At 39.4% G+C, this 13762-nt stretch overlaps 1 protein-coding gene across 3 annotated transcripts in view; it reads right to left on the minus strand.

Moving 5' to 3' along the window:
* Positions 1-13762, minus strand: part of SLC25A13 (solute carrier family 25 member 13) — a 213500-nt gene that overhangs the window by 74505 nt on the left and 125233 nt on the right. For all 3 annotated transcript variants that reach the window (XM_033192420.1, XM_033192421.1, XM_033192419.1), the window contains 6 exons: positions 12369-12515; positions 10448-10586; positions 8921-9014; positions 8624-8708; positions 4263-4347; positions 3621-3779 (listed from right to left, as the gene is read on the minus strand). In XM_033192420.1, the coding sequence (XP_033048311.1) occupies positions 3621-3779; positions 4263-4347; positions 8624-8708; positions 8921-9014; positions 10448-10586; positions 12369-12515 (709 nt within the window). The remainder of the gene's footprint in view (positions 1-3620; positions 3780-4262; positions 4348-8623; positions 8709-8920; positions 9015-10447; positions 10587-12368; positions 12516-13762) is intronic.

Genomic DNA, 13762 nt, shown 5'->3' on the forward strand with positions numbered 1-13762 from the left:
CCTTAATACAGACAGGCTTAGCCTGGGGGTTGGATTTTCACGGGGGGCGGGGGGGGGTGGAACTAGGAAAATTTGCCATTTTATTATTAGGAAAAAAGTAGTTTGCATTGCAGAGAAGGTTTTCAGGGACAGACTCATGGGATTTTTATGCAGCTCTTTTCCAGCAACTAAAACTTACACAAAAATAGGAAATAAAGAAAACAGGGAGTTATACCAGGGATTAGACAACTCACAATATTAACACCTCTCATGACTCTCTGAGGCACATTTCTATTGAAGAGCATGGCTAGAAATCCCTACAGCTGTGATATCAGCCTCCTTGGGACTATGGGGCAGAGATTCAAATGTGCTCTCTGATGACTACCAAGCAACTTCCACAACTGTTCTGATGCGGCCAGCTGCCGGGGAGGCAAAGAACAAAACAACTTGCGGTGGAGCATTACAAGAGTTCTTCAAAAATAACCTTCATTCTAATGCCACAGGGAAGGGCTTTTAAATGCAAAAACAGCTTCTGATATTCTTGTTATAAGAAAAAGAGATATTGATTAACATCATAATAAGATCACATGCTACAAAAACACCTTCTTTGAGGTCAGATGCCAACTTTTTTTCAAAGTATACACAAAGGTAATTTTATAATAGGAGAGAGATCTCACGAATGTAACAGTCCCAAATTATCCTATTCAGGAAATATGAGCAATTACATAGGCCTTGATAGAGAAAAATTACATGTTGAGCAAAATTCTGTAATACTAAAAAATATGCTCAATATTTCAAAACATGTATAAATTAAAGATGTACTCTGATACTTTCTCAAATATTGCTAGGTGAAAGCATTAATAGCAGCAATACTATATTTTCCTAACTTAACAGTTTTCCCTTGGAATAATATAATTTTGTTTATTTATCTATTTATTTATTTATTGAGATGGAGTCTCGCTCTGTCCCCCAGGCTGGAATACAGTGGTGCAGTCACAGTTCACTGCAAGCTCCACCTCCCAGGTTCAGGCCATTCTCCTACCTCAGCCTCCCCAGTAGCTGGGACTACAGGCACCCATGACCACGCCCGTCTAATTTGTGTGTGTGTGTGTGTGTTTTAGTAGAGATGGGGTTTCATCGTGTTAGCCAGGATGGTCTCGATCTCCTGACCTCGTGATCCACCCGCCTCGGCCTCTAAAGTGCTGAGCCACCACGCCTGGCCAGAACAATATAATTTTAAAATAAAATTACATTTTATGAGAAATGTACAAAGAATCACATATAGGTATTTCATAATTTGACTTTGTACATAAAAGTGATAATACTGAGTCTCAGAAATATGTTAGGTCTTTTTTACTTACATTGTAATTTTTTAAATTAACAACAATGGTTTCCCATGAGTTACCTACATTTTCATCTGATCTCTCTTACCCAATAAGCACTTACAAACATGCAGTTATATACAATTATTAATTATTGATGATGTACCAGAAACTAAAGAAAACTGATCTCTGACCAATCAAGAATAGGAACAAGTCATTTTCATGGCAAATTTATGTATCATTATTATTTTTAAGCTGAACTGTGAGTCAACTCTTTGCTCTCAAGATGATCCAAATTACAGAATGGGACTAAACAAAAATTTTACAGTAAATCTTTTGTTTTAAAATGGTTTACTAGAAAAGATACCAGGAAGAAATGAACACAGGTGACTCCTAGAACTAATCTTATATCTACTCATCATCCTGACACACAGCTCTGTCTCTTGCCCTTAGGGTCGGGGCACCCAAAGATAAATGGTCATTTCTAAGCCAGGAAAAGGGTGAAGAGCTGCCACTAGGGTGTTTACAGTGAGCCTCTGTCTGTATCTAACATATTGACTTACTACTCCTTCCCTGAGAAGTTAAAAGCAGTCACTCCCATCTTACAGATACAAGAACTGAAACGGCAAGAGTGGAAGCCTCTTTGCGTAGCCCACATTAGCTCAGCACTCAGTACTTGGGCACACTTCTAGCTGCCAACAGTACAGGTTGCAAAAGGGAAATACAGATGTAATCAAACATCAGACTTGCCAGGTATGGTCAAAGATAGAGAAAAAGGGACTCAAAAAACAAATCAACTTAAACAAATTAAAGACACTCAGCAGTGTTGGGAAGCGTTCTTACAATTCTAAAGGTACCCTTGGCATTTAATCTAATACCAAGAAAAGCCCATAAAAGTAGTTTACGAAGCAATGCTCAGATGTCTGCCCAGACTTGAGACTCAGAGATTTCCCTTCCAAAAACCACCCATATGGACAGGTAAGGGGGTCAATTTTGCCTGACTCACTGCAAAATAGGCACTGTGACATTAAACTTGTACTACTTGGAAGCTATTTCATTTGCAAAGTTGTTGTCATCAGGGAAGAAAAGTATTTCAAATGGAAGGCAGTGACCCTGAAAGGGTCATCATCAATCACCTGAGGTCAAAGACCTTCCAAATTGTAAGAAGAGGCAGGGGATAAGGAAAAGAGGGTAGAGCAAAGATCAAAAGGCCTTTGATGGGGGCTATCTACCTACACAATAGGACCTGCAAAATGGAACTTCTCTGGAGTTTGAAACTTTCTGGCTTCTAAGGTGAGAGGTTTCAAGAAAGGTTTATCCTTTTTGTTTTTTTTTAACTGGGGTGATTAATTTGAAGACTCGAGTCAGCAGATGGCAGAAGAGGCCCAGAGGCACAGGTTTCCATGTCTGCCAGTTTCACCGTCCACCTTGGCAGAGTACTAAATACTGTTCTCTTCTTCCAGAGAGAGCACTAGTAGGGGAGAGGAGGGAAGACTCTACCAGCTTTGCAGCTGCCAAATTATAAAGCAGCTGAGCTTGAACTGCCTTGTGATACTGTATTTTAACTGATGTAGAAACACTTTTTTCTTTTCATAGAAGGCAATCACCAAAAGAACAGTTGAGAAGTCTCCTTCGGCCAATGCCAGTGGAAAAGCAGTCAGGGTCTGTGAGATCCTTTCCATCAGTGATGACACACTCTCTGCTACTACTTCCATTGCTTAATGAACTTCAGATGGTTAAAGGAAAAGGTGGAAACAGAAGGATTGCCTATTTCAGGCTGGCTCAGTGGTGGGAAACCTTGGCTAGAGGGGTGTGTGAATCAACTCCACTGGGTTGAGAGTCAGATGAAGAAAAGGGGCAACTTTAAATCAGGATGAAGCAGCAAAAGAGAGCTCTACCAAACCCTTGGCTACCTGCTTGACAGACGTTTTTGTGGTATATGCCAGGAATATCATGAATCCTGAGTAGGCTTTGTCCTGGCCCCAGAATACCTTTGCCTATTAGCTGGAGAATAGAGTACTTCAAGGATGCAAACAATGTGAGCCTTTCAAAAATTCATGGAAAATGCTTATAAAAATAATTTATTATTTTAAGAAATAAAACATACAACAGAGCACTATAAATAACTTTCAGATTATGGGCTGTTTTGATTAGCCAAGCCCTAGATGCCTCCAGCCTACTCCCATTAGCATGGATAATTGAGAATTTGCTGTATTTCCTTTTTAATTCAGTCTTGCTAACTCATATCAGGCACTAAGATGAGAAGCCAAACCTTTGAGTATTATTTCACCTTACAGGTATTGAGCGTGTGGCACTAACCTCTATACAGTCCAAAGAAGCCTTCATAGCGTAGCACTTTCTTAAAACAGTCAAAGCTGTTTTTATACATCAGTTCTCCCACAAAAGAGCCAGTTGATCGTTGGTTCTGCATTCGAGTTTTTACAAGATCGATAGGATACACAGCAGTGGCTCCAACAGCTAAAATTAAACAATATCAATATCTCAGAAGAAAGTAAGGTAGGTCAGAAGAAAGGACAAGGTGGTTAAAGTCAAGGAAAAGACTGAGAAAAGAAATGTGTTTTAAATTTTAAATACAGATTTTAAAACAGTACTACCTTTCTTATATCTTTAATAAACAATTGTGGGATTTCATTCAAGTATCCCCTAATAAAAGGATGTCATAGATATTTTAAATTAAGGCGCATTGCTACAGCCCAAATTAATAACCTGCCTTTGGAAGGCCTGATCTGGATAAGAGGAAAATGCCACTTTTAAGTCCCTGATCACATGCAGGTATAGGAAAAAGAGTCCTTTGCTCTTGCCCTACCTCATCAGTAGAGACTGATAACTGGCATTGGGAAAGACTAGAGAAGACTGTCCTTTAACATTTCAAGATGGAAAATCAGAGAAAAGATAATAGGAATAATAAAAGTGAAAATTTTGTTCTCATCCATGACTAACCTCCAGCAACAGAACCCAGACCAAACCTGTAGGCCGACTCTGCAACTTGTAAAAGAACTGGTCGAGCTGAAACGCCTGATGCCTTCTGCTTTGCATGCACAGGAATCAGAGAGCAGAAAAACAGGTGATACAAAAGAAGATAAAACAAAAATGAGCATACGTTAATTTTAAACATTAATCATTGGGTGTATCCATGATACAACTAAAATGTCAAAAAAAAAGAGTAGGAATGGATTTCATAAGTTCTTATTAATAAAAAGACTTTAGTGCTATAATATTTAAAATCAAATTTCAATATAATCAAAACTATCCTTTGACAAAAATGATAATATAAGTCTATTTTCAAATTCTCGTAAAAAAAAAAATGCACGCTTAAAAACATCAATGAGGGCAGGCACGGTGGCTCATGCCTGTAATCCCAACACTTTGGGAGGCCTAGGTGGGCAGATTACCTGAGTACAGCAGTTCGAGACCAGCCTGGGTAACATGGTGAAAGCCCATCTCTATAAAAAAACACAAAAACTAGCCCAGCATGGTGGCATGTGCCTGTAGTCTCAGCTACTCAGGAGGCTGAGAAGGGAGAATCACTCGAGCCCGGGGGGCAGAGGTTGCAGTGAGCCGAGACTGCGCCACTACACTCCAGCCTGGGCAACAGAGCAAGACTCTATCTCAAAAACAAAAATAGGCCGGGCGCAGTGGCTCATGCCTATAATCCTAGCACTTTGGGAGGCCAAGGCAGGTGGATCATGAGGTCAGGAGATCGAGACCATCCTGGCTAACATGGTGAAACCCTATCTCTACTAAAAATACAAAAAAAAAAAGAAAAAAATTAGCCAGGCATGGTGGCAGGCGTCTGTAGTCCCAGCTACTTGGGAGGCTGAGGCAGAAGAATGGCATGAACCCGGGAGGTGAAGCCTGCAGTGAGCTGAGATCACACCACTGAACTCCAGCCTGGGCAACAGAGTGAGACTCCGTCTCAAAAAAATAAAATAAAATAAATAAAAACATCTATGAGATATCATTTTCATCAATCAAATTGGCAGGTTTTTGGTTTGTATGTATTTTTGTTTTTAAGTGGCAATACCCAGCCTGGCAAAAGTTGATAATAGGCCTTCTCAAATTTGCCATTAAAGCAAGTATAAATAGAGAGATGTTTAGTAATATACAACTAAACCTTTAAAATGTACGTAACCTCTGAAATTAGAATAGGCTGGGTGCAGTGGCTCACACCTGTAATCCCAGCGCTTTGGGAAGCCGAGGTGGGTGGATCACTTGAGGTCAGGAGTTCGAGACCAGTCTGACCACCATGGAGAAACCCCATCTCTACTAAAAATAAAAAATTAGCTGGACGTGGTGGCACATGCCTGTAATCTCAGCTACTTGGGAGGCTGAGGCAGGAGAATTGCTTGAACGTAGGAGGTGGAGGTTGCAGTGAGCCAAGATGGCGCCATTGCACTCCAGCCTGGGCAAGAAGAGCGAAACTCCATCTCAAAAAAAAAAAAAAAAGTTAGGACAGAAGATAATCATGCATGTAACAAGCTATAAGAATGTAGCACTTAAAAAACATTTGTAGTACTTATTGGAAATTTCAATTATTTCCCAAATTTTTGCTCTTTAACAGAAAGAGCAAAAATTGGGGGAATATTCTGAATGTTCAATAATGGGGGACTATAGCCTTTAAAAATAATAACTTTATAACAAAAGCCTATCATTCAAAATGATACTGTAAAAGAATATCTTGATACTAAATGTTCAAAAGGAATTATAAAAGAAAACATAGGCTAAAAAGAGCATGGTAGGTAGATAGGTATTTGTTATATGATTCTTTTTACCTATTGAAATGTTTGAAATATTTCCTGGTAATTTTTTTAAAAACAAATTTTAAGACTATATACAAAAAAGATGTCACTTTTTATTAAAAATGCTTGTAAGATGTTTACATATATATGCATATAAAATAAATATAACATTTTGCCTCCCTACCACCCAGAGATGCTTAAAACATTTACAGTAGCTAAAACTAGGTGGCTGTATTTCAGTTGATTGTTACTTTTTCTCTTTTTTTATCCATCTTTTCTAAATTCATACTTCAGGTCAGTCAGTCATTGTTTTGTGGTTCTTTGGACCTGACATCCTTACTGTTTTTGATGCCAGAACATTTCAGAGTGCTGCACTTCTCTGTCTGCATAAATAAAACAGTAATTTTATGTCACAGAGAGTTGTGAAATGAGGGTGACATATAGTCAGTACTTAATAAATACCTGTTGAATGAATAAATACATTCAATAAAATTTGTTTTTCAGAAGCCATGATAATTAAAATCAGTGAACAATGAAAATAATCAGCAACCCCAGCTATCAACCCACTGAATTTTAGTTGCTGTCAATGTAACACAATTCTAATACAATGAGATCACTGGGACTCTCCTTCAAAGTCACTTAACTGAAAATAACTTTACATAGAAATATGCCTCTTTAAGATACAAAACATTTCTTCTGCAAATTCTGTGAGTTGTTTCCAATTCTAGCCCTATATAGATGGAAATCAATAGTACCTTCATTTTGACAGACGCATCCAAAAGAGAAGCAATATTTTATTTACACGGATATAAATATGCAATACTTAGAAATGTTCTGGCATCAAAATAATGAGTGAAAATACTCTGAAAATTATAGAGGGAGGGCAGGAGGGACCTACTACCACCATTAATTCCTCTCCTAAAAGACAAATGAAATCCTAGCCTTTTACTTAAGTTTTCCAAAGCCAGAACTGTAGCATGTTCTTGAAATGAGACAAAACTCTGCTCCTTCACCCCTCTATCCAGGATAAACGCTACAAGCGCTGCACAGTGCTGGACAGGCAGTGCTGTGCCCACAGGTGGATGACCTCCCTTGCTTGAATTTGTCAGGCCCACTAGGATTCATGTAGTAAAAAGCCTATTCCAGGTAAGACCATTGTGAATTGCTTTAAACCTCTAAGCAGCAGCCAATCATTTCCTGCTGTAAATCTCATCAATCTGGTCTAACCCCTTCACGGCCAGTATCAACAAGCACCCATCATAAACTCTCAAAAGCTGCAAAGAGCATAAAGGAAAAATTGTGGGAAGCCTCTGCCAGCTGAAGAGTAGGAGGGATCTAAAAAAAACTTCTCTGCTTCTCTTAATCCCCAAATTTCTACAATAGCTGGTGGCATACAGACGAAGAGATAATCATCTCCTAAGCAGTGTTAAAAATCAAAGGGAAAGGAGAGAGAGCAGTGTTGCTTCCACCTCTGCATGTGATTATACAGTTCTTTCTCCTGCACTCAGAGAAATCGGCTTCCTCTTTTAAGCAAGGCCAGCTGGTTTTCCAGAGGTGCTTGTTAGAATTTACTGAGCACACACCCACTACTTTGACTTGCATGCTGCACACAAAACTCACCACTGCATTTGGGTGGGAAAGAGCTAAAAGGAGGGGGTCCTGGCTCAAGGCCTGACAGTCCTAAAAGTGTAGCCCGCATCAACCCATTGTGGTCACACTGGCGTCTCTGTACAAACCAAGAGCTCCATGCCAGAAACTGTGAAGTCTCACAGGATTCAGAGACGGCTCTGCCTAAAAGGAGATATTTTTCTAAAAACGACACTCGCCTGTGAGTGGATTTGTTTTACAAACACCATGTAAGCACAACACGTGCTATGAAGGCTTTTCTTCTCTAATCCTGATCTACAGAAAGCTGGACAAGAGTTAAAGGAGGAGGTTCCATGTCTTAAGTTTCTGACTCCCACAACTTCAAGAGATTGGGTTCTGTTAACCATAAAATAAAATTTAACATTCCTAAAATTGTTTCCACATAACTTACGAATCCTTTCACAGAGAAAATAGGTCTTAAAGCCTTTAAACTGTAACTCCAGACTAAACAAAATTATCTCATTTTGATATTCAGAAAAACGGAAGGCATGGCAGTTAGACGATGCGCTGATGAAGGGCTGCTCCACAGAGCAAAGACGGCTTTCATTTAGCAATGTGCAGCTGCTGACAGGCACAGTGACACCAACACGGGATTCCTTCGTTACATCTCTCAACATGAGACTTCAAGAAGGAAGGAGAAAAGACCTCCTTCATGTTTTCAGAGCGTTAGGCTTCTGGTGCAGTTAGGAAATCACTCCACCTTAGCAAGAAATGAACAAATGCCAAATACCTGTTTATCACACCATTTCTAAGGAATTTCTCTTTACAGCCTTTAAAATTTATTTAGATTTTTGGTGCAAAACAGAAAAATGGTTAAGTCAGATACCAATGTCATAAAGGCAACTGCAAGTGGAACAGAGCTGGGGTATCCTGCTAGGAAAACACCAGAATGCAAGTTTGCTCCTCTTTGCTCACCTGCCTCTGGGCCTCAGCCAAGTTAAAGGGCAGAGTTCCCTCTTCCAGAGGAGCAATCCGTTCAATGTCTGCTAAGGTCATACGTCTGTAGGGGAAAAAAAAACACAAGGAACAAATATACCAATTTATTACAATTTACATTATACAATTTAAAAACATTCCTTTTTTCATTTCCCATATTTAAAATATAGCCTTCAGTTTGGCTTCTTTTTCTCCTGAATGCTGCCCTCCTCTTACCCCCACCTCCTAACCTCCTTTTATTAAGCTAATTCAAAAAAAAAAAAAAAGCCAACTTACCCCCTTGGCTCATATAAATCTGCTAACCGAAACAAGATGTCAACTTCCATGGGTGTAACCTGACCAAATTTCTGAGCTGCCAGAACAAACTCCTCTGTATGGAAGAAAAATTAAAAGGGAAAGATTCAAGAAGAAATAGCCACTAAATTCAGCATTAACTCAAGGCACTGGAATGAGTGAACATCACAAAATTTTATTATCATCATCAATTGTAGAATTCAAGTCAATCCAAATAAGGTAAGAATTTTTGCAGTTCTTGCATTCATTTGGAAAGAGTGTGCAGAATATGTTCTTGAACACATAGCTTAAAAGCTTGGTGTCATCTGATGTTATTCAAATCGCCAATCAGGGAAAATAAGGAATCATATATGAAACTTCATAAGCATAGGTCCCAGGAGGGGAAGTTATATTAACCTAATTAACTGGTTAAATTAGGATTATTATTTATATTAATTTAGGAGGTTATATTAATGAAGCTGTGGAATTCCTAAGGGAATTCTGATTTTTTTTTCTTTTCTTTTTTTTTTTTTTTTTTAGATAGAGTCTTGCTCTGTTGCCCAGGCTGGAGTGCACTGGTGAGATCTCAGTTCACTGCAACCTCCGGCTCCTGGGTTCAAGCGATTCCCCTGCCTCAGCCTCCCAAGGAGCTGGGACTACAGACGTGTGCCACCATGCCCTGCTAATTTTCTTAATATATATTTTTTAGTAGAGATGGGGTTTCACTGTGTTAGCCAGGATGGTCTCGATCTCCTGACCTCATGATCCACCTGCCTCGGCCTCCCAAAGTGCTGGGATTATAAGCATGAACCACCGTGCCGGCTCTGACTTTTTTTTAAATCCCATTACAATACTGATAATATCCTGTTCCAAGCTTACAGATCAACTTACACTGTCACCAATACAACTTTATGGAATTTCTCATACACATCTGAAGGCTTCCTTAGAGGCTGCCAATTTAGCTTAAGTTGCAGAAAGATTTGAAAATATTTAAGAAACTTTACATGTTTTCCTTATTCAAAGGATGTCTTCAGTTTCTTTCTTTCTTTATTTTTGAGACAGCATTTTGCTCTTATTGCCCAGGCTGGAGTGCAGTGATGTGATCTTGGCTCACTGCAGCCTTCGCCTCCCAGGTTCAAGCGATTCTCCTGCCTCAGCCTCCCGAGTGGCTGGGATTACAGGTGCATGCCACCACACCCAGCTAATGTTTGTATTTTTAGTAGAGACAGGGTTTCACCCTGTTGGCCAGGCTGGTCTCAAACTCCTGATCTCAGGTGATCCACCCACCTCGGCCTCCCAAAGTGCTGGGATTTCAGGCGTAGTCACCACGCCAGGCCCAGTTTCTTTAAAACTTGGTGAAGATTGTTTTGTTTGCTTTTGTTTGTCTGATCAAAGGATGAAAACCACATGTTATCATAAGGTTAATATGTGTCAATGGGACAGAAAAATCATAAAGTACTAGTTGCCTTCTTCACCCTAATAATACACCACGATACTTGCAGGCAAGAATTCAGCTATATTCTCACTCACCCTTAGTCACTTCGACATCTTTCCTGTTGCCAGCCAGAGTGCTGTAGATCTTTCTAATGAGTTCCATGTTGTTAAGGAGCGAATTAAATCCATTAAAATAGGAGAAACTAACTTGATGGGATGTGGTACCTCCAGCAGCCTCAAATAAATTGAAAACAAGAGACAAGAAAAATATACAAAAGATTTATAGATGATTCAGAAGTACACACATCTAATACTAGTTTGAAAGTAATCAAAAATGCATGTACAAGAAGAAATGACTACAAGTATTTTTCTTCAGCATTAAAAAAAGCTATAAATGATTTTTAGAAGTAACTGCAACTAATCATGACCAGAACTTGTATTCTCCATACACAATCCTAGAAAACTAAATAAATACATGTGTAGGATTATAACAGGACTAGTAGTAATTTAGAGTTCAAATTTCAATTGGAAATGTTTTATAAGTTGGTTTATTTCATCTAATGAGCAAATCTTAAAGACTTAAACATGCAAAACTATAAGTACATATGCACACACGTGTGTGCTTCTGCATTAAAAACTGTATTATATCAATGCAAACATACTATGAAAAGTGGTCAATCTAACATTAATATCAAGACTTGTCAAGTTACTTATAACCAGTAATAAATAATCATTTAGGTACAGACTTTACATTGGTGGGATTTCTAGCAAACAAGCATATTATGGTAAAATTACGAGATGCCATATACTTTCATGGGGGGTTAAGACTAGTAAAAATTCTGATAATCAGAATTTTTAAGAAACAATATTTCTTCACAAGGGACACGGGAAACAGACAGAATGTCCATTATGAATCAGACTTCAGTTTGGAGTTTCAAATTCTATCCTTCCCTAACAAGGCAAAATATTTTTATTAGGAAAGCACTTCTTTATAAGGTAACAACCACATAAATCTTCACTTAGTAATCATTTAAAATAGCTGACATGAAGGTTTAGTATGGAGCAGAGAAGGGGGTGCCCAACACAAGGAGTTAGATTAACACAGTGCCAGAATGGAAAAGGCCTTGTCGGAATGTCATGTCTCCAGAACTAAGCACTCGGGGGAAGACAGGAAACTGAAAGGCTACTCTGAGTTCCTGCCTATGGTAAGCACTGTGGGAAACCCACATGATGGTGAAAACAGTCTTCTCCCTGGGATTAACAAAAGGACAGTTACCACTGGGTACTGGTCCTAAAACTGACTTATTACCAAAATCACCCAGAAGCTTTACAAAATTAGATTCTAAGACCTCATTGTCTATAGATGGTATATGATAGGCCTAGAAGAGATCTCCGAATCTGTAGTTCTAATAGTTTTTAATGGTGATTCTGGTGCTCCATGAGCAGGGCTTAAGAACCACCACCACTACAGAATGTTGCAGGACACCCCCAGGGCCCATGAGGGAAGGACAGCAGCTGACACCGGGGGCAGGGGGAGGGAGGCTCCATGAAACACAACTGCAGGGCTCTGCTGTCACATGTACCTTTGTGGACTCAACACATACACGGTGAAAGGGAATCTAAGGTTTTGAGTTTCTGTTATGCTAACTACTCTAACAAATGATATACATGTGCACTACTTTTTTTTCTTTTTCCTGAGAGCATCTAAGAAGATTGGCAAAAATAGGCACTTGATATACTTCAAAATCTAAAGCAAAATTAAGAGATCGCAAATGTTTTTCCTTTTATCTTTAACCAGTTAATGTATTTCTCGAAGATATTCCATATTACCCAGACAACAAATTAACCTGCCAACCAAAACTAGCCAAAACACACTCTTTGAGTTTAGTAACGTACGTGATCACATTAAAATGTTAGTGTTTGCAAGACAAAAAAATACTACATAACTTATAGAATTGTTTTTATAATTCCTTATTTACTGAGTTAAACCACTTCATTAGGGCAAGTTACGACTTACAGCTACTAGACATTCTTCTACAAAAGGAGTCAAGACATGGGGGCGGATGGTGACCATGATGTCTCGGAAGTCAATGGCTGTGACTCTCCCAGTCCTAGCATTGTCCCGTTGCACAAAGGCTTGCTTTGCATGCTCCAGTTGTATTTCCTACAAATAAAGAAAGTAAAATACTTAATTTATGCTTCTCATTTAATAATTACTACAAATGACAGTTCATTTTAAAATCAGACTGAAGAAATAGAGATTACATCTTGATCTAACAAGCCCCCATCTGCCTAATAGCACCCCCAAGCTACTGTCTCCTTCCAAGAGAAAGAACTTTGCTCAGACCAATGAACATGTCTTGAGAAAGTGCACTCCACTTGACTCTGCTACCCAAAGAAACCCAATCACTTCCATGCTCTCTAGAGTCCATGAATACAAAGAAAATGAAAACCGGAATAAAGTTTGGAAGGTTCAAAGATCTGGCCCAACCCAGCTTAGGTGATGCAGATGATCTAAGGAAAAACACTGCCAGGGACTTTAACTTATCTCCAAAGAAAAGAGAAAAGTTCTTAACTGCAACCTGATACACAAACACGTGATGTAACAATAGATAGAAAAGAGTGGTGGTTCTTCTCTGCTATTTCTCCAACACAGGGTTTCTCAGCCTTGGCATTATTGGCATTTTAGACAGGGTAAGTCTTTATTATGGGAGGGCTGTCATGTGAACCCCTATTCTCTTCCCACTAGAGATAAGTAGCCCCTTCCCTCCAAGGTCATAACAATCAAAAATGTCTCTAGATAGAGCCATATGTCTTGGTTAATGACTACTGCTCCAAGTAGTTGGATAGTATGTGGATTAGGGGAAGTAAATCTGTCGTGGTATCATTGCATATGTTTAATTAAAATGATCTAAAGACAGAACATCCAATCACAGAGCTCTGTTGCTATTCCCAGGGGACAAGTGTGTACACAAAAGAAAACATAGCCTCCCATCAAAACTCATTGTGCACCATATGGGAGGAGCATTCTTCCTGCAGAGAGCATATTATCTTCCTCACAATACTCTGCCCATTTCCCAAATGGGCCCTTGGAGTGACAGCTAACTTCTATGCAATTGAAAAGTAACATCGGCCAGACACAGTAGCTCATGTCTGTAATCCCAACGCTTGGGGAGTCTGAGGTGGATGGATCACTTGAGCCTAGGAGTTCCAGGCCAGCCTGGGCCACACGGCAAAACCTCATCTCTACAAAAAATAAAAAAATTAGCCAGGCATGGAGGTGCATGCCTGTAGTTCCAGCTACTTGGGAGACTGGGGTGGGAGGATAACCTGAGCCTGGGGAGGAGGAGGTTGCAGTGAGCTGAGATCATGCCACCATACTCCAGCCTGGGTGACAGAGTGAAACCTTGT

This window comes from Trachypithecus francoisi, unplaced genomic scaffold (assembly GCF_009764315.1).
Source record: "Trachypithecus francoisi isolate TF-2019V2 unplaced genomic scaffold, Tfra_2.0 Lachesis_group4, whole genome shotgun sequence".
In the NCBI taxonomy this organism is placed as follows: domain Eukaryota; kingdom Metazoa; phylum Chordata; class Mammalia; order Primates; family Cercopithecidae; genus Trachypithecus; species Trachypithecus francoisi.